Raw genomic sequence first — 19,390 nt, 5'->3', positions numbered from 1 at the left:
TATCCATAAAACACTGTGATATAACCGCGCTCGCATCATATCGCTTTCTCACTGCAATCAATCCGCTCCAGGGTTTGTTTTAATCGAGCCGAGACCACCTCATTCAAGCGATCTCGGAGTGATTGATTTGGCGCGCATCCAAGAGCGATTGGTGGTTTCACATATGCCAAACGAACCGCGCTAACTGGGCAAACGAGACCGGTTCCCAAACAAAAGTGAAGGTGTGACAGCACCCTAAAAATATTTATCACTGATCAATCTAAAACATCTTACACAGCAAAATCCTCGGAGTAAAATGTACTCGGTTCGGAGAGGATTTGGTCCCTGTGTAAATAAAGGCAAACGATTGGTAATAAGTAAAGCTGCTTAATTATCCTCTGCTGAGATTTTGAGAGATTCAATGTATTTCAGCTGATTTCATCTAAGGCTGTGACTGAAGTCAGTTGTAGTTTTCTGTTTGTCTTCTGTGTTTCTGCATAATAACAGCAGGTTTTCATCATTATTATTAGTCCTTTTTATTGTCTTTTTAACTTGAGTAAATTTAACTTAATTTAGAGAGGGACCAAATACCATCTAAACGGAGTAAGTTTTACCCAGAGGATTTTGCGGTGTACATATTTTATTTTGTGTACAGTGAATGATTCTCATCAAATCTTGGGTTGAGCTCGAACACTCTCACTTTTTTTTTAAAAGAGAAGCTACTCTAAGCCACGCCCTCTCCTCATTTTTTTTGTTGCGTTTACATCAAACATTGAATAAAATAGTTGCACATTTCAAAGTGCTTCACAGGAGCTTTCAATATGAACCCAATGTGCACAATGTGTCAAGATGATTGACGGGGCTTGCTACTCAGCAATTCAACAGTCAATACAATGAGGAAGTAGTTTGTTCCAAAGCTTGCACACTCAAAGTATTCACAGTTTCAAGCATATTTTTATTACAAAGTACAAGTGTATTGGGACACAGCGTACTATTATTGCAAGCATGATGTGCACGGTCATGTTGAACTCCGTAAAGCACATGCATGTGGAGTAGGGCTGTATGATATTGGATCTTATTTACTCTAACATTGCAATATTTCTGTTGTTATGTGATTTATATATTGCAATATGAATACAATTTCACTTTAGATTGATTGATTTGTATATGAAGTTGATTGGGATGATCGTGTAGGATAGTGCATTTGCATAAAATGTGCACCTAAATTATGCAGTGCATTACCTGGCATAATCAGGAATGCCGTTTCTCTGGATTGTTTTGAGAAGCTTCCTGAGACGCATCTTTTTAGCAAAGCATTTATCTTATGATTATCCCTTTTACATTTATGCATTTTGTAATCGTTTGCTTATTGTTTCATTGTGTAGTTGATTATAGATGTGTGACTCTTGTCTTGGTACTGGGAGTTTATTCAGTTCAAGTTTATTTGTGTAGCGCTTTTACAATAATTATTGTCTCAAGCAGCTTTATAAAAGGTGCACATTACTGCATTACAATCAGATTAAGTTATTTACACTCAAATGTAAGTTATTGCATACAGACATAGTTAACCTGGGAACTTGTGGCATATAGGGGATGTCTACCCTTGGTAGTTCCCGGATTAGACCCCTTTTGCCTTCAGAACTGCTTTAATCCTTCATGGCATTGATTCAACAAGCTACTGGAAATATTCCTCAGAGATTTTGCTCCATATTGTCATGATAGCATCACACAGTTGCTGCAGATTTGTCGCTGCACATCCATGATGCCAATCTCCCGTTCCACCACATCCCAAAGCTGCTCTATTGGATTGAGCTCTGGTGACTGTGGAGGCCATTTGAGTACAGTGAACTCATCGTCATGTTCAAGAAACCAGTCTGAGATGATTGAGCTTTATGACATGCTGCGTTATCCTGCTGGAAGTAGCCATCAGAAGATGGAGACACTGTGCTCATAAAGGGATGGACATGGTCAGCAGCAATACTCAGGTAGGCTGTGGCGTTGATGCTCAATTGGTACTAATGGAGCCAAAGAAAATCTCCCCCACACCATTACACCACCACCCCCAACCTGAACCGCTGATACAAGGCAGGATGATCCATGCTTTCATGTTGTTGAGGCCAAATTGTGAGCCGAGCATCCGAATGTGTCAGCAGAAATGGAGACTCATCAGAGCAGCAACGTTTCTCCAATCTTCTATTGTCCAGTTTTGGTGAGTCTGTGTGAATTGTAGCCTCAGTTTCCTGTTCTTAGCTGACAGGAGCGGCACCCGGTGTGCTCTTCTGCTGCTGTAGCCCATCCGCCTCAAGGTTGGACGTGTTGTGTGTTCAGAGATGCTCTTCTGCAGAGCTCGGTTGTAGCGAGTGCTTATTTGAGTTACTGTTGCCTTTCTATCAGCTGGAACCAGTCTGGCCATTCTCCTCTGACCTCTGGCCTCATCAACAAGGCATTTGCGCACACAGAACTGCCGCTCACTGGATATTTCCTCGTTCTCTGTAAACCCTAGAGATGGTTGTGCGTGAAAATCCCAGTAGATCAGCAGTTTCTGAAATACTCAAAGCAGCCCGTCTGGCAGCAACAACCATGCCACGTTCAAAGTCACTTAAATCCCCTTTCTTCCACATTCTGATGCTCGCTCTGAACTGCAGCAGATCGTCTTGACCATGTCTACATGCCGAAATGCAGTGAGATGTGATCATACTGATTAGAAATTTGCTTTAGCAATCAGTTGGACAGGTGTACCTAATAAAGTGGCCGTGTGAGTGAATGTGTACATGCTTAATGAAGTGTGTTTTATGCCATATGCATGGGTGCTTTAAAAATCCTCATACAGTCACAGCCCTTAAACACACACGTGCAGATTTAAATTTTGAATTCATTGAATGAACACATTACGATATTCATGCTAACACTATATATTGTGCAGCCCTAATGTGGATTGTATTATGGTGAACACAGTACCGCTGTGCTGTATAGAGGCTGGAGTGTATATTTTGTTAGCTGAACTTTACCAAGGATGTGGTTTTGAGTCTCAGTAGTGCGCAGGAAGAGGAAGAGGCCTGAGCTTCTGTGGAAACACGTGATCTACAACACTACTCTGTAATATCTGCTAATGAACTGTGTGTGTGTTTTGGGTTTCTTTGTGGTGGTGAATTGCATTCACTTCTGATGATGAACATTTGAAAACAGCTAAAATTAATTGTATTATTGGTATTTTTGATAGTTTGAAGTGATCTATTGTATGTTTTAGTCTTGTAAATGACTCTATAAGATCCTGGTAATGAGCTGCAAGTGCTTTTCCCTGCTGCTCTGCATTCCCACACCTTGATTAAAGGGTCAGTTCACCCAAAAATTAAGGGTGCTTTCACACCTACACTTTTGTTTGGAAACCGGTCTCGTTTGCCTAGTTAGCGCGGTTCGTTTGGCATATGTGAAACCACCAATCGATCTCGCATCCGCACCAAGTCATTGAATGGATGAATGAATTAATAAATGATTGAGTCTTTGAATTAATAAAGGAGTCACTGAATTAATGAAATTATAGAATGAATGAATTAATGAATGTGTCATTAAAAGAATAAATGAGTCACTGAATGAATGAATCATTAAAAAAGTGAGTGAGTCATTGAATGAATGAACAAATGAATTAGTCATTAAATGAATAAATGAATCCTTAAATGAATGAATTAATGTATAAATAATTAATCGCTCTGAGATCGCTTGAATGAGGTGGTCTTGGCTCGATTGAAACGAACTCTGGAGCGGATCGATTGCAGTGAGAAAGCGATACGATCTGAGCGCGGTTATATCACAGTGTTTTATGGATATGTAATAGGCATCCGGCTATATGAAGAGAGAATTATGAGTATGGCGGGAAGTTTCGCGAGTCTCCGGATGCCCGCAAACGAATGATGATCCCCCGGTAATCTCGAAACGCACCCTAAGACTTCTCATGGTTCACTCATATTTACTTTAATTTAAAGTCTAGTATTTAAGGGTGCGTTCACACCTGTGAATAGATTCAGTTGTTCTGAAACAGAGATGACAGTTGTTACATTGTTGCTCTTTGCTCTTGGAGCGGTTCGCTTTCACACTGCACAGTTTCTAATCGGACCAAAAGAGCTAAAACAAGTCACGTGTGAGTAAACTCTCCTCACATTGGTCAGAGTGTCAGGGTTTATTTAGCAGAGCTCAGCTGTCAGGAGAGGTGGTGGTTTGGTGGTGTTTGACAAGGTGTGCGCGACGTGTCTGAGGAGAGATGTGGTGGGGAGGGGTGAGAAGGGTGCGCGACGTAGCTTATTTGAGGACCGGGAGGGAGATGCGAGATTACCGGGAGATCATCATTCGTTTGTGGGCATCCGGAGACTCGCGAAATTTCCCGCCCTACTCATAATTCTCTCTTCATATAGCCGTATGCCTATTACATATCCATAAAACACTGTGATATAACCGCGCTCGCATCGTATCGCTTTCTCACTGCAATCAATCCGCTCCAGGGTTTGTTTTAATCGAGCCGAGACCACCTCATTCCAGCGATCTCGGAGCGATTACTTTGGCGCGGAACAGAGCGCGATTGCCCTGTTTACATATGCCATACGAACCGCGCTAACTGGGCAAACGAGATACGTTCCGAAACAAAAGTGTAGGTGTGAAAGCACCCTAAATTAAAAATGATTTTAAAGTGCAAAGCTATAATAAAATTGCTTCACATGCACAAATGCGATACTATTCTCCTAATTCAGATTATGTATTAGCCACACTGTAAAAAATTGTATGTTAATTAACATTTTGTTTTCTGAAGTATGTTTGTTTATGCTTTTGAATTGCATTATGGGAGCTTGATCTCAGCTATGAAAACGTCTGATGACGAAAATTTTGAAAACAACATTAATTATTGGTATTTTTTATAGTTTGAAGTGAATTTAAACTATTGAATTCAAGACTATTGTATGTTTTAGTCTTGTAAATGACTCTATAAGATCCTGGTAATGAGCTGCAAGGGTTTTTTCCTGCTGCTCTGCATTCCCACACCTTGATTAAAGGGTCAGTTCACTTAAAATGTAAGTGAACATTTACTCTTCATTTACTCTGACTTAAGTTGTTGTACACTTTTATGCGTTTCATTGTTCTGTCGAACACAAAAGAAGATATTGTGAAGAATGCTGGAAAAACGCAGCCATTGACATGTAAATAGTAGGATCAAGAAATGCTGATTGTTTGTTCAGCAGTCTTCAGTATATCTCCCTTTGTTTTCAAAATCATTCACCCCCTGTCCTGTGTATCTCTTATTATTTTTGAAATGTTTCTCAGGTGATGTTTAACCAAGCAAGGACGTTGTCATAGCATTATATTTGGTCTGTAATAGGGTTGGGCCGATAGATGATGCCATAGTCCATCGCTGATGGCCAATAGACAACACAATGCTAAGCCGGCATCACCGATCCTCCGCCCCGCCCCCGTCGCAAACCCACTTAGTGTTAAAATGCCATTTCTGGACAAAAATGATCCACATCCACACCGTGTTTTACCTAGCATTACTGAACAGACCTCCGTCTGCCGAATACGCACATCACGTGACCACACACACACAAGAGGTGCTCACTGCAGAGCCACACACACACACACATGAATGTTTGTGAGTGAGTCAATGAATGAATGAATGAATGAATGAATGAATGAGTCATTGAGTGAATGTATGAATGAACGAACGAACAAATGAACGAACGAACTAATTAATTAAAATTAATTAATTAGTCATTGAGTGAATGAATGAATGAATGTGTAATTTAATTAATGAAATTATAGAATGAATGAATCAATGAATGTGTCATTAAAAAATATAGGAGTCATTGAATGAATGAACGAATGATTGAATAAATGAGTCATTAAATAAATGAGTCATTGAATGAGTGAGTGAGTGAGTGAGTGAGTCATTGAATGAATAAGTCATTGAATAAATGAACAAATGAATAAATGAATGAGTAATTGAATGGATGAAGGAATAAATGAGTCATTGAATGAATGAGTGAGTGAGTCAGTCAGTCATGGAATGAATAAGTCATTGATTAAATGAATAAATGAATGAGTCATTGAATGGATGAATGATTGAATGAATAAATGAGTCATTGATTGAATGAGTGAGTGAGTGAGTGAGTCATTGAATGAATAAGTCATCGCATAAATGAACAAATGAATAAATGAGTGAGTCATTGAGAGGATGAAGGAATGATTGAATAAATAAATGAGTCATTGAATAAATGAGTCATTGAATGAATGAGTGAGTGAGTCAGTCAGTCATGGAATGAATAAGTCATTGAATGAATGAACAAATGAATGAATAAATGAATCAATCAATCAATCCACACACTGTCATGTGCATGTAAATCGGGTATTGAAACTATTCTGATTGAAAATGTTTTAAAACAAGACATCAGTGTAATGATTGCTATTGGTTGCTTGTTTACTAAGCAGTTATGATCAGATATGATGTGTAAATGTGAGCGATGCTTGAAAATAAGTGCAGAAATGAACAGAGTAAGCGATGAAAGAATTTTAACCTCCATTTAAACCTCTGTTTTGTCTCTTCCAGCAGTTGATGGGCCTTGCTTACAAATCACAGAACAACCAAAACAGGTAAAGCTCATCAGATGCTTCTCAATAAATAGTTTCATGTAGTCGAATACTTTCTCTGCAGAAATGCTCTCCAGAAATCATGGTTGGCTTGAAGAGATGGTTCAAATATTGGATTAGACTAGAACAAGATTTATTAAATGTGTTCAGTGCTAATTTTATGATTTTCCACATGTGTTTATTAACTGTAATATATGTCTATAGTAATATTGTATAGCATGGGTGAGTGAGTGAGTCATCGAATGAGTCCCTGAATTAATGAAAAGATGAATGATTGAGCCATTGAATGAATACATGAGTGAGTAATTGAATGCACGAATAAATTAATAATTGAGCCATTGAATGAATGAATAAGTGAGTGAGTGAGTCATCGAATGAGTCACTGAATTAATGAAAAGATGAATAATTGAGCCATTGAATGAATGAATGAATGAATGAGTAAGTGAGTAATTGAATGCACGGATAAATTAATAATTGAGCCATTGAATGAATGAATAAGTGAGTAAGTGAGTCACCGAATGAGTCCCTGAATTAATGAAAAGATGAATGATTGAGCCATTGAATAAATGAATGAATGAATAAGTGAGTAATTGAATGCACGAATAAATTAATGATTGAGCCATTGAATGAATGAATAAGTGAGTGAGTGAGTCATCGAATGAGTCACTGAATTAATGAAAAGATGAATGATTGAGCCATTGAATAAATGAATGAACGAGTAAGTGAGTAATTGAATGCACGAATAAATTAATGATTGGGCCATTGAATAAATGAATAAGTAAGTGAGTGGGTCATCGAATGAATGAATGAATGAGCCATTGAATGAATAAACGAGTGAGCGAGAGAGTCATTGAATGAACGAATAAATTAATGGTTAAGCCAATGAATGAATGAATAAGTGAGTGAGTGGGTCGTCGAATGAATGAATGAATGAATGAATGAGCCATTGAATGAATAAATGAGTGGGTGAGAGAGTAATTGAATGAACGAATGAATGAATGAACGAATAAATTAATGGTTGAGCCAATGAATGAATGATTAGTGAGTGATTTAGTCATGAATGAATGAATTAATTAATTAATTAGTCATTGAGTGAAAGAATGAATGAATGTGTAATTGAATTAATGAAATTGTAGAATATATGAATCAATGAATGTGTCATTACAAGAATAAAGAAGTCATTGAATGAATGAACAAATGATTAAATGAATGAGTCACTGAATAAATGAGTCATTGAATGAGTAAGTCATTGAATTTATGAACAAATGAATGAATAAGTCATTGAATGAATGAACAAGTGAATAAATGAGTCATTGAATAAATAATTGAATGAATGTGTCATTGGATGGATGAAAGAATGAATGAATGAATGAACAAACGAAACAACAAATGAACGAATCATTGAATTAATAAACGAGTCACTGAATTAATGAAATTATAGAATGAATGAATCAATGAATGTGTCATTAAAAGAATGAATGAGTCATTGAATGAATGAATAAACAAGTGAATAAATGAGTCATTGTGTAAATAAGTGAATGAACGAGTCATTGAATGAATGAATGAATGAATGAGTCATTGAATTAATAAAAGAGTCACTGAATGATGAAATTATAGAATGAATGAATCAATGAATGTGTCATTAAAATGTGTCATTAAAAGAATAAATGAATGAATAAACATGTGAATAAATGAGTCATTGAATAAATAATTGAATGAATGAGTCATTGAATGGATGAATGAATTAATAAATGATTGAGTCTTTGAATTAATAAATGAGTCACTGCATTAAGGAAATTATAGAATGAATGAATTAATGAATGTGTCATTAAAAGAATCATTAAATGAATGAACAAATTATTGAATAAATGAGTCATTTAATGAATGAGTCATTGAATTAATAAACGAGTCACTGAATGAATGAATCATTGAATGAATAAATGAGTGAGTCATTGAATAAATTAACAAATGAATGAGTCATTAAATGAATGAGTGAAATAATTAATTAATTAAGTAATAATTGAGCCATTGAATGAATGTATGAGTGAGTCATTAAATGAATGAATGAATGAATGAGTCATTGATTGAATGAATGTTTAATTGAATTAATGAAGTTATTAAATGAAAGAATCAATGAATGTGTCATTGAAAGAATAAAGGAATCATTGAATGAATGAACGAATGATTGAATGAATGAATGAGTCATTAAATGAATGAGTCATTGAATGAATGGGTGAGTGAGTGAGTCATTGAATGAATAAGTCATTGAACAAATGAATGGATGAGTCATTGAATTAATAAATGAGTCACTGAATGAATGAATCATTAAATAAGTGAGTGAGTCATTGAATGAATGAACAAATTAATTAGTCATTGAATGAATTGAATCGTTGAATGAATTAATGTATAATTAATTAAATAAAGGATTCATTAAATGAATTAATGAATGAATGAATTAATGAATAAGTCATTAAATAAATAAATCATTAAATGAATCTATAAGTGAGTCATCATTGGATGCACGAATGAATGAGTCAATGACTGAATAAGTCATTAAGGGTGCTTTCACACTTGGTTCATTTGCCTGGACCGTACCCAAGTTCGATTGTCTCCCCCTGCCACCTCCTCGGTTGGTTTGAGTTCATACTGTCTTTTTTCCTTCTGAACCCCGGTACGCTTGCATCATCGAGCTGCTGTTTTGTTTACGGCTGCTGCTAGGTGACGGTCACGAAAGCAAGTGCCGAAATGAAAGACGTCTGCACATCGCGGTCATTCTGCTTTAACTGAAGCTTTTGATTTTGGACATACAGAAAGCGACTCGCGTCTATCTGCCGCAAACATATTATAAACATTCAGAACATCACACAGCGTCTGCAGGAGCTGTTTTTGGAGGAGACAAGCAGACATCACTGTGTATCACTGTGTTTGCCCTGGCTCAGTCCCGCGCATGTCACCAAGATACGAAACGTGACACACACAAACACGAACGAACGTTATGAAAACGATAGTTTGTTGTACAGTTGGCGGTGCACTTCCGTGATTTGGTATGATTGCATTCACATCAGAAGTGAACCGTACCAGAGTTCGCATAAACTGTACCCCAGACCACCTCTTTCAGGCGGACTCAAGTACGGTTCACAGGTGCGCACCTGAGTTCAGAAGACACGTTCACACTAGCTAAACGTACCATACTATGACGTCAAACGAACCCGGGTGCGGACCAAAAGTGCTAGTATGAAAGCACCCTAAATGAATGAATAAATGAATGAATGTGTGATTTACTGAATGAATGAGTCATTGAACGAGTAAATGAGTTGATGAATGAGTGAATGATTAAATGAATGAGTCAATCAATAACAAACTAAATAAATCAGCAGATCAATAAGTAAATGAATCAGCTCCATAACATGAGAAGAATAAAATAAGTAAAGAGCAGCAAAGTAAAAACACACAGTGGTTAAACATGTCTAGCTGTGTAACATATCCTGCTTTCTGGAACCCTCTGATGTGTTAATCTGAACTCACTATATCAGCTCAACAGTAAACCTGAGTTCTCTTCTCTGCAGAGGGGCTTCAGGTTCCGCTATGGGTGTGAGGGCCCGTCTCACGGAGGGCTTCCAGGGGCCTCCAGCGAGAAGAACCGCAAGTCCTACCCACAAGTGCAGGTAAAGTTTTTAATTATATATTTGTATTTAACATTTATAAGATTTGTCGACGTTTATGTTTTCACTATTTCTCTTCCTTTTTTTTTTTTTGTTTTATTTAATATTTACAATTTTAATATTTTAATATATACAATTTTATTTAATATTTTTCACTAACATGTTAATTTGTGTGTATAATTATTGACCTGTGATCTTCAAGCTGCTGACTAATCTAATGTACATGCTAGGGATGCACCGATATGGATTTTTTTTTCGCCGATATCGATAACCGGTAACTCTTAAGATTTAGAGGCTGATAGCCGATATACTATAGCTGATAATATAAATATTTCAAATTGTCATAATTTTTTACAGTAAACAACTGATTTTATTTTAAAAGCTTTATAAAGGTTTGAACTGCTCTTATGAACTGAATAGTCTATACTCAAAGCAAAAACAGCAATAATTTGAGAATTATATAGATTATATAGACTTATATTGATGATCATTTGTAGTATACCAACAATAAAGTATTCCCTTTTCTTCATAGCGAATTAACATGCAGCTTGACTATAGAAAAATAAGTAGGCTATAAAAATAATAGGTTAAATAACATAACGGCTCTTAATTAGCAAACAAGTTTAATAAATGTCTCAAGTAAAATAAAAATGAAAGAACTGAAGGTCTGAAACCAGCTCAAATGTTCTTGACTAAAACGTGCTACAGTAATGTACACATGTAAAAATATACTATGTCCGAAAAGACGTTTTAAGAGGTGTTTTGACTGTTCAGAGTCACCGAACAAGTGAAAAGCTGAATACAGATAGTTTTACTTCAGAAAATGCGGCATAAATTCATCCTGTTTGGCGTTTTAGACTCTTTTGAACACATGGCTGCTGCTTGTCAATCAGACAGCGCTTCTGTGTTCGTTCTTGCTGTCAATTGCAGGAAAAAGTTTACGATAAACCGCTGTGAGCTTGAAACTAACTGAAGGCGCTGCGTGACGAAGCGGAGTCAGATTAGTGCTCAACTCAGAGTTTGATACAACACCTGAGCATTGAGCACAGATGACTTTATGACAATTACACAGCATAATATAAAGACGGAATGTGGCGGAGCGTTGAGAACCTATGCTGGATGCAGTGACTGGCGCACCTCTCCCCGGTGCTGCTGTGAAGGCTCTGTCGGCTCACTATGTGTGTGTGCGCTTGGTAATGGCTATCACGAGCGCTCCTTATAATCATTATAAATATTCCGGTCAAACTGAATACAATCTTACATCAACAACACATGGCAAGCAACGCGCTGATAATACCAAATAATCATATTAGATCACAAACAACTCAACAAGCCGTTTAGCATCGCTGCTGTGATGTTTACACATGTAATATTTTTCCGCGGTATACAAAATACACAATGACACTCCATCAAACATATGTAAATGTAATGTAATGTGTATTTATATAGCGCATTTATTGTATTTGGCCATACACCCAAAACGCTTCACAATCATGAGGGGGGTCTCTCCACACCACCATCAGTGTGCAGCTCCACTTGGAGGATGCTCCGGCAGCCACAGGACAACAGCACCAGTGCTTCACCACACACCAGCTATAGGTGGAGTGGAGAGACAGTGATGGAGCCAATTCAGTGGATGGGGATGATTGGGAGGCCATGATCATAAGGGCCGATTGAGCAACAGGACACCGGGGTTACACCCCTACTCTTCACCAGAAGTGCCTTGGGGTAATTAATGAGCACAGAGAGTCAGGACCTCGGTTCAACATCTCATCTGAAAGACTCACTGAGCAGTATACTGGGGCATTAGGACTCACACAGACTGCAGGTTGAGCGCCCCCTGCTGGCTTCACTAACACCACTTCCAACAGCAGCCTAGCGTTCCCAAGTGGTCTCCCATCCAGATACTGACCAGACTCAGCCCAGCTTCAGTGAGGGAGCGCTGTTAGGGCCGCAGGGTGATCTGGCTGTGGCCATAGAAAGAAAAAGAGAGAGGAAAAAGAATGAAAGATTGAAAGAGAGTTTAAAAGTGAGAAGGAAAGTACGAGACACGTGAGAGAGAAAGAAAAAAGATTGAAAGGGAGCAAGAGAGAGAGAGAAAGAAAAAGCGAGAAGGAATGAAAGAGAGAGAGAGAGAGAGAGAGAGAGAGAGTGTTGTCATGTCTCTCTGTGTGGTGCAGTTGCAGCTGTGATCATCATCATCATCATCATCATCAGCTGCTGGGCTTCTGTACACCTGCAGCTCTGAACTGCTCATATCAGCGGAGGAGCGACTGAAGAGGAGAGAGAGAGAGACAGAGAGAGAGAGAGAGAGAGAGACAGAGAGAGAGAGAGAGAGAGACAGAGAGAGAGAGAGAGAGAGAGAGAGAGACAGAGAGAGAGAGAGAGACAGAGAGAGAGAGAGAGAGAGAGAGAGAGAGAGAGACAGAGAGAGAGAGAGAGAGAGCATCGTGTGTGTGTGTGCGCGCGTTTGGGAATTTCCTCGGTGTGTCATAGGGGTAATTAGTGGGAAAACTCGTCAGAGATGAGAAACGAGCCGTGCAGCGACTCGCCAACACTCGTCCCACACAAACACACATTAAAGAGCTCTGCGTGCGCGCATGCTTGTGTGTGTGAGTCTGTGCTCGCGTGAGCGCTCCTGTGTCCACGCATGTGAGTGATTGTGTATGTGCGTCTTTCTGTGTGTGTGTGTGTGTGTGTGTGTGTGTGTGTGTGTGTGTGTGTGAGCATTCCAGTGTGTGCTTGTGTCTAAGTGTGCGACTGTGCATGCATGTATGGGTTTGTGTGTGTGTGCTTTTGTGTAAGTGCTTGTGCATGTGTGTATATATATATATATATGTAAATGTGTGTGTTTGTGTGTGTGTGTGTATGTGTACATTTGTGATTGTTCCTGCATTTGTGTGCGCAAGTGTGTACATGTGTTTTTGCGTGTGTACATACATGATCGCAAGTGCATGTGTGTTTGTGTGTGTCTGTGTGAGTGTGTGTCTGTGTGTATGTGCATTTGTGTGTGCGTGTATGTGTGTGTGTGTGTGCTTTTGTGTAAGTGCTTGTGCATGTATATGAGTGTGTGTCTGTGTGTATGTGCATTTGTGTGCGTAAGTCTGCTTGTGTGTGTGTGTGTGTGTGTGTGTGTGTGTGTGTGTGTGTGTGTGTGTGTGTGTGTGTGTGTGTGTATGTATGTGTGTGCACACTTGTGATTGTGCCTGCGTTTGTGTGCGCAAGTGTGTACATGTGTTTTTGCATGTGTACATACATGATTGTAAGCACAAGTGTGTATGTGTGTTTGTGTGTGTGAGTGCTTGTGTGTGTTCTAGTGTATGTTTTGTGTGAGTGTGTGTGTGTGTGTGTGTGTGTGTGTGTGTGTGTGTGTGTGTGTGCTTTACAAGTTGCTCTTCAGTAGTTTCTGATAGCTGATCAGCAGCCGGATCATTTCTGCCTTCAGATTATTGTGTATTATTATGATGATGATTATTGATCAGCATCTATGAACAGACAGACACTCCACCTGCTCAACAGGCCTGTATTCTCCACATGTCTGCCCTCACGTGTGATCTGCTCTTCAGATGATCTTCATATTCTCTGATCTTCAGTCTGCCTGTGATATTAGCGTTTGTGACTCATTTGAGCTAAGAGAAAGTAAAGCGGTGAAACCACAGAAGCAGAATATCAGCCAATGACACACTGCTTTATTATTCATCTCAGGAGGCACTAATCACACACACACTTCTGTTTCCAGCTCAACTCTGAACTCTGCTCATTCTTAATTATTGCTTTTTATTTGACTTTATTTATCACAAGAAACTAAATTACTTTTGCTTATAAAAGTTTATTTGCCTACTGTATATACACTCACTGGCCACTTTATTAGGTACACTTCACTAGTACCAGGTTGGACCCCTTTTGCCTTCAGAACTGCTTTAATCCGTCATGGCGTAGATTCAACAAGATACTGGAAATATTCCTCAGAGATTTTGCTCCATATTGTCATGATAGCATCACACAGTTGCTGCAGATTTGTCGGCTGCACATCCATGATGCCAACCTCCTGTTCCACCACATCCCAAAGCTGCTCTATTGGATTGAGCTCTGGTGACTGTGGAGGCCATTTGAGTACAGTGAACTCATCGTCATGTTCAAGAAAGCAGTCTGAGCTGATTGAGCTTTATGACATGCTGCGTTATCCTGCTGGAAGTAGCCATCAGAAGATGGAGACACTGTGCTCATAAAGGGATGGACATGGTCAGCAGCAATACTCAGGTAGGCTGTGGCGTTGATGCTCAATTGGTACTAATGGAGCCAAAGAAAATCTCCCCCACACCATTACACCACCACCAGCCTGAACCGCTGATACAAGGCAGGATGATCCATGCTTTCATGTTGTTGAGGCCAAATTGTGAGCCGAGCATCCGAATGTGTCAGCAGAAATGGAGACTCATCAGAGCAGCAACGTTTCTCCAATCTTCTATTGTCCAGTTTTGGTGAGTCTGTGTGAATTGTAGCCTCAGTTTCCTGTTCTTAGCTGACAGGAGCGGCACCCGGTGTGCTCTTCTGCTGCTGTAGCCCATCCGCCTCAAGGTTGGACGTGTTGTGTGTTCAGAGATGCTCTTCTGCAGAGCTCGGTTGTAACGAGTGCTTATTTGAGTTACTGTTGCCTTTCTATCAGCTGGAACCAGTCTGGCCATTCTCCTCTGACCATCAACAAGGCATTTGCGCCCACAGAACTGCCGCTCACTGGATATTTCCTCTCTGTCGGAGCATTCTCTGTAAAGCCTAGAGATGGTTGTGAGTGAAAATCCCAGTAGATCAGCAGTTTCTGAAATACTCAGAGCAGCCCGTCTGACAGCAACAACCATGCCACGGTCAAAGTCCCTTAAATCCTCTTTCTTCCCCATTCTGAATCTCAATTTGTACTGCAGCAGATCGTCTTGACCATGTCTACATGTCGAAATGCAGTGAGCTGCAGCATGTGATTGGCTGATGTGAAATTTGCGTTAACAAGCAGTTGGACACGTGTACCTAATAAAGTGGCCGATGAGTGTATAGTTTGTAGCATTTCTATTCATAAAGTGTCTCTCTTCAAAAACGTTGCTACATTAAAAACATCTTATTTTCAGCAGATAATTAGAATTTTCATTCCTTTCGTTGCTTTATTTTTACTATTATTGTTATTATTAATCATCTTTTCTTCTTTTCTTTGCTGTCGTCATCTTCTTCGTTTTAAGAACAGTCAGATCATGTGGTGGAAAACTCCACAGAAGCTCCGCTCATTTTCCCTATGCATTCTGGGATTCCCCCAATGAAAGCACACTAGTAGAGCTGTGACGCTTCTGTGCTGTTAGTGCTTTTGCAGAACTGAAACTCAGCATATATTGACTGTATGAGTAATAGCTGTACTATAGTATTGTTTGTTGAATAATACTAAAACTGTATATAACAGTACATCAATGAGTAGGATAGATGAGGATAATTATGTTCATTCATTCATTTATGTGAATTTAAATTGATCAGGATTTTGAGTTATTCAATAACATTGTTTTACATGGGAATATGATATTAATAATATTTTATATACTTATAATGAAATAATTCAAAGATTATTATTATTCATTTGTTATTGACAATTTTTTTTTGCTGATTTAAATCTGGGAATAACGAGACATTATTGATCACCATTGTGTGTGTGTGCGTGCGTGCGTGTGTGTGTCTGTGTGTGTGTGTCTGCGTGTGTGTGTCTGTGTGTGTGTGGTCAGATCTGTAATTATCAGGGCCCTGCTCGTGTGGTGGTCCAGCTGGTGACCAACTCTCAGCATCCGCATCTTCACGCTCACAGTCTGGTGGGAAAACAGTGTGATAAAGGCATCTGCATCTCCGACATGCAGCCCAAAGACTCCAGCATCAGGTCACACACACACACACACACACTACTGTATCACACAATTACACACTTTATAATGTCACACTGTACTATATTACACAATTACTCACTTTACAATGTTTATTTGTAATCTATCCATCTATCTATCTATCTATCTATCTATCTATCTATCTATCTATCTATCTATCTATCTATCCATCTATCTATCCATCCATCCATCCATCCATCCATCCATCCATCCATCCATCCATCCATCCATCCATCCATCCATCCATCCATCCATCCATCCATCCATCCATCCATCCATCCATCCATCCATCCATCCATCCATCCATCCATCTATCTATCTATCTATCTATCTATCATCTATCTATCATCTATCTATCTATCTATATATCTATCTATCATCTATCTATCTATCTATCTATCTATCTATCTATCTATCTATCTATCTATCTATCATCTATCTATCTATCTATCTATCTATCTATCTATCTATCTATCTATCTATCTATCATCTATCTATCATCTATCTATCTATCTATCTATCTATCTATCTATCTATCTATCTATCTATCTATCTATCTATCTATCTATCTATCTATCTATCTATCTATCTATCTATCTATCTATCTATCTATCTATCTATCTATCTATCCATCCATCCATCCATCCATCCATCCACCATTCTATCATTTAATCCTTCCCTCCACCATTCCCTCCATCATTCCACAATTCCATCCCTTCATTTCATCCAACCTTTATTCCATCATTTAATAATTCCATCTATCATTTCATTCTTCCCTCCTGCCATCCATCATTCCGTTTATCCATCCATTATTCTAATCTGTCCTTCCGACAGTTCGTCTAACGATCTATCTATTGCTCTATCCTTCCGTCTGTCTATCCATCCATCCATCCATCAATTCATCCATCTATGTCCATCCGTTCATCCGTCCATCCGTCCGTCCATCCATTCATCCATCCTTTAAAAATCCCCCTATATTAAACAAACATAATAAACTTTTAGGACACACGCCCCCCCCCCCCCAAGTTTGTCCAAATTCACTCACGCCCCAGCAGGCACCCCTCCCTCGAGACAAAGTTATAGTGCATGTGCAAACATCATTCATATATTATTTACTGCGTTTAAAGTAGCGTGCGTAGAATTAATTAAATTGAAACATAAATACCTCACCTGAGTCAGTGTGATGGCTGAGCCTGTTTCTGTGAGGACAACATGCTAGTCTGTGGTTGGATTCCTGACACGACTTACTGAAATAATCTTCCGCAGTCAATAAGAGTGAGCCACTTGCTTTTGATGTACGTACAAACAGAAAATGCGGCTTCGCAAAGCTAAGATCACAAAGCCCTGACGGTGTGGTTGAGTCGAACATTGAGTATGTTTACATGGGCAACAATACTTTAATATGATTAAGACAATACTCTGATTAGAGTCTACCATGTAAACAGCCATTTCTGATCACCTCAATTTGACTAAAGTCATAACTGAACTAAACAGAAATGGAGTAAAGACATGTGGAGACTGCAGATATTAGTGGATTTGTTGAGATAAACTCTGCAATCTAACAATTACCATCATGTAGGACTTTTCGCTGCATTTTGTGGCAAGATCCACACACATACGGCGGTCAGTAAAGGGCTGCGCACACACATACCTACACACACACACACACACACACAGACACACACACACGTTTGTTTTTGTAAAAAGTGGGTACATTGTATAGGTTTGCATTCATTTTATACTGTCCATTTAATACACAAGAGTGAAGAGGCTGTATGAGTGCTGATATTGCACGCATGTAATTTACTATGATATAGTTTAAAGTAATCTAATTTTTTTTTATCTAAATCTAATATTGAATTTTGGCACACGTCTAGTCATGACATTAGTGTTGAATGTTTGTTTGCGTGTGTTTGACAGTTTCCCTAATTTGGGCATCCTGCACGTGACCAAGAAGAACGTGAGTAAAGTGTTGGAGGAGCGCATGATGGAGGCCTACAGGATGGGTTACAATTACGGCATCTTCATCCACCCGGAAATCGACGCCTTGCAGGGAGAAGTGCGCATGCCCAGAGAACTCAACGGTACAGTGGAAAACACTCACACACACACATCACAAGGATAAAAAAACATGAGGAACACATTAAACAGTGTGTGTTGCATTGTCAGCAATGAAATACAAGTCAATTTAGATACCACTGCTTTCTTTTTTATTTGTGTTTTCCATACTGTCCTGACTTTTCCTGATTCTGGGTTGTGTGTGAATGTATGTATGTATGTATGTATGTATATATATATATATATATATATATATATATATATATATATATATATATATATATATATATATATATATATATATATATATATATATATATATATATATATGTATATGTATATATATATATATATATATATATATATATATATATATATATATATATATATATATATATATTTATATATATATATATATATATATATATATATATATATATATATACATATATATATATACATATATATCTGTGTGTGTTCAGAGGCTGAGAGGAGTCTGATCAGCAGTGCAGCGTCTCAGCAGGCGAAGGAGATGGACCTCAGTGTGGTTCGGCTGATGTTCACTGCGTTCCTGCCTGACAGTGATGGAGGATTCTCACGCAGACTGGAGCCCGTCATCTCAGAGCCCATATATGACAGCAGTGAGTGACACTACATTACACTACACAACACTACTAAGGGTGTCACGATCCTCCAAATCCTTGATTCGATTACATTTTCAATTCTAAAGTCACGATTCGATTTTCGATTATGAATAATTAATTAATAACGAATTAATTATTTGTAGCCTACCGTTTAAACTACCTGACCTGCATGGTCTTTGTTTTACCCATAAACAAATCATACAGTAAATGAATAAAGGCAAGACACACACATAATTACCACCTGTCAATCACTTTTTCTGCGGGACTCGTGAATAGGCAGTGATCTGTGTCGTTATAATGGCGTCGGTAAAAAAGACGCACAACCAACAGGAACCAGCCAACAGTATCTGAGGTGTTCGCTAAAATGACTCAGTACAAGTGAGTGAAAGATTGAAGCAGTCCTCTGACTGCCTGGACCTGCTGTCTCGAGCGCATGGCTGTGTGTGCGTCTGTGTGTGTGTGGTCACGTGATGTGCATTTTCAGAGGTAGAGAGGAAGGAGGGCTGCTCAGAAA

General features: G+C 38.6%; 1 protein-coding gene across 7 annotated transcripts in view; it reads left to right on the top strand.

Annotated features, from left to right (window-relative positions):
- nfkb1 (nuclear factor of kappa light polypeptide gene enhancer in B-cells 1) overlaps positions 1–19,390 on the top strand; it is a 69,139-nt gene that overhangs the window by 15,890 nt on the left and 33,859 nt on the right. For 5 of the 7 annotated variants that reach the window (XR_015507860.1, XR_015507859.1, XR_015507858.1 and 2 more), the window contains 5 exons: positions 6,566–6,609; positions 10,173–10,271; positions 16,022–16,170; positions 18,095–18,258; positions 18,715–18,873. Coding sequence is in view for 4 of the 7 variants with exons in the window: in XM_087282015.1 (XP_087138141.1) it covers positions 6,566–6,609; positions 10,173–10,271; positions 16,022–16,170; positions 18,095–18,258; positions 18,715–18,873 (615 nt within the window). In the remaining 3 variants the exon portion in view is untranslated. The remainder of the gene's footprint in view (positions 1–6,565; positions 6,610–10,172; positions 10,272–16,021; positions 16,171–18,094; positions 18,259–18,714; positions 18,874–19,390) is intronic. The other 2 variants (XM_087282016.1, XM_087282014.1) reach the window with 1 other exon arrangement.

This window comes from Danio rerio, chromosome 14 (genome assembly GCF_052040795.2).
Source record: "Danio rerio strain M-AB ecotype USA chromosome 14, GRCz13ab, whole genome shotgun sequence".
Taxonomy (NCBI): Eukaryota; Metazoa; Chordata; class Actinopteri; order Cypriniformes; family Danionidae; genus Danio; species Danio rerio.
This window is presented reverse-complemented; position numbering and strand designations above follow the sequence as displayed.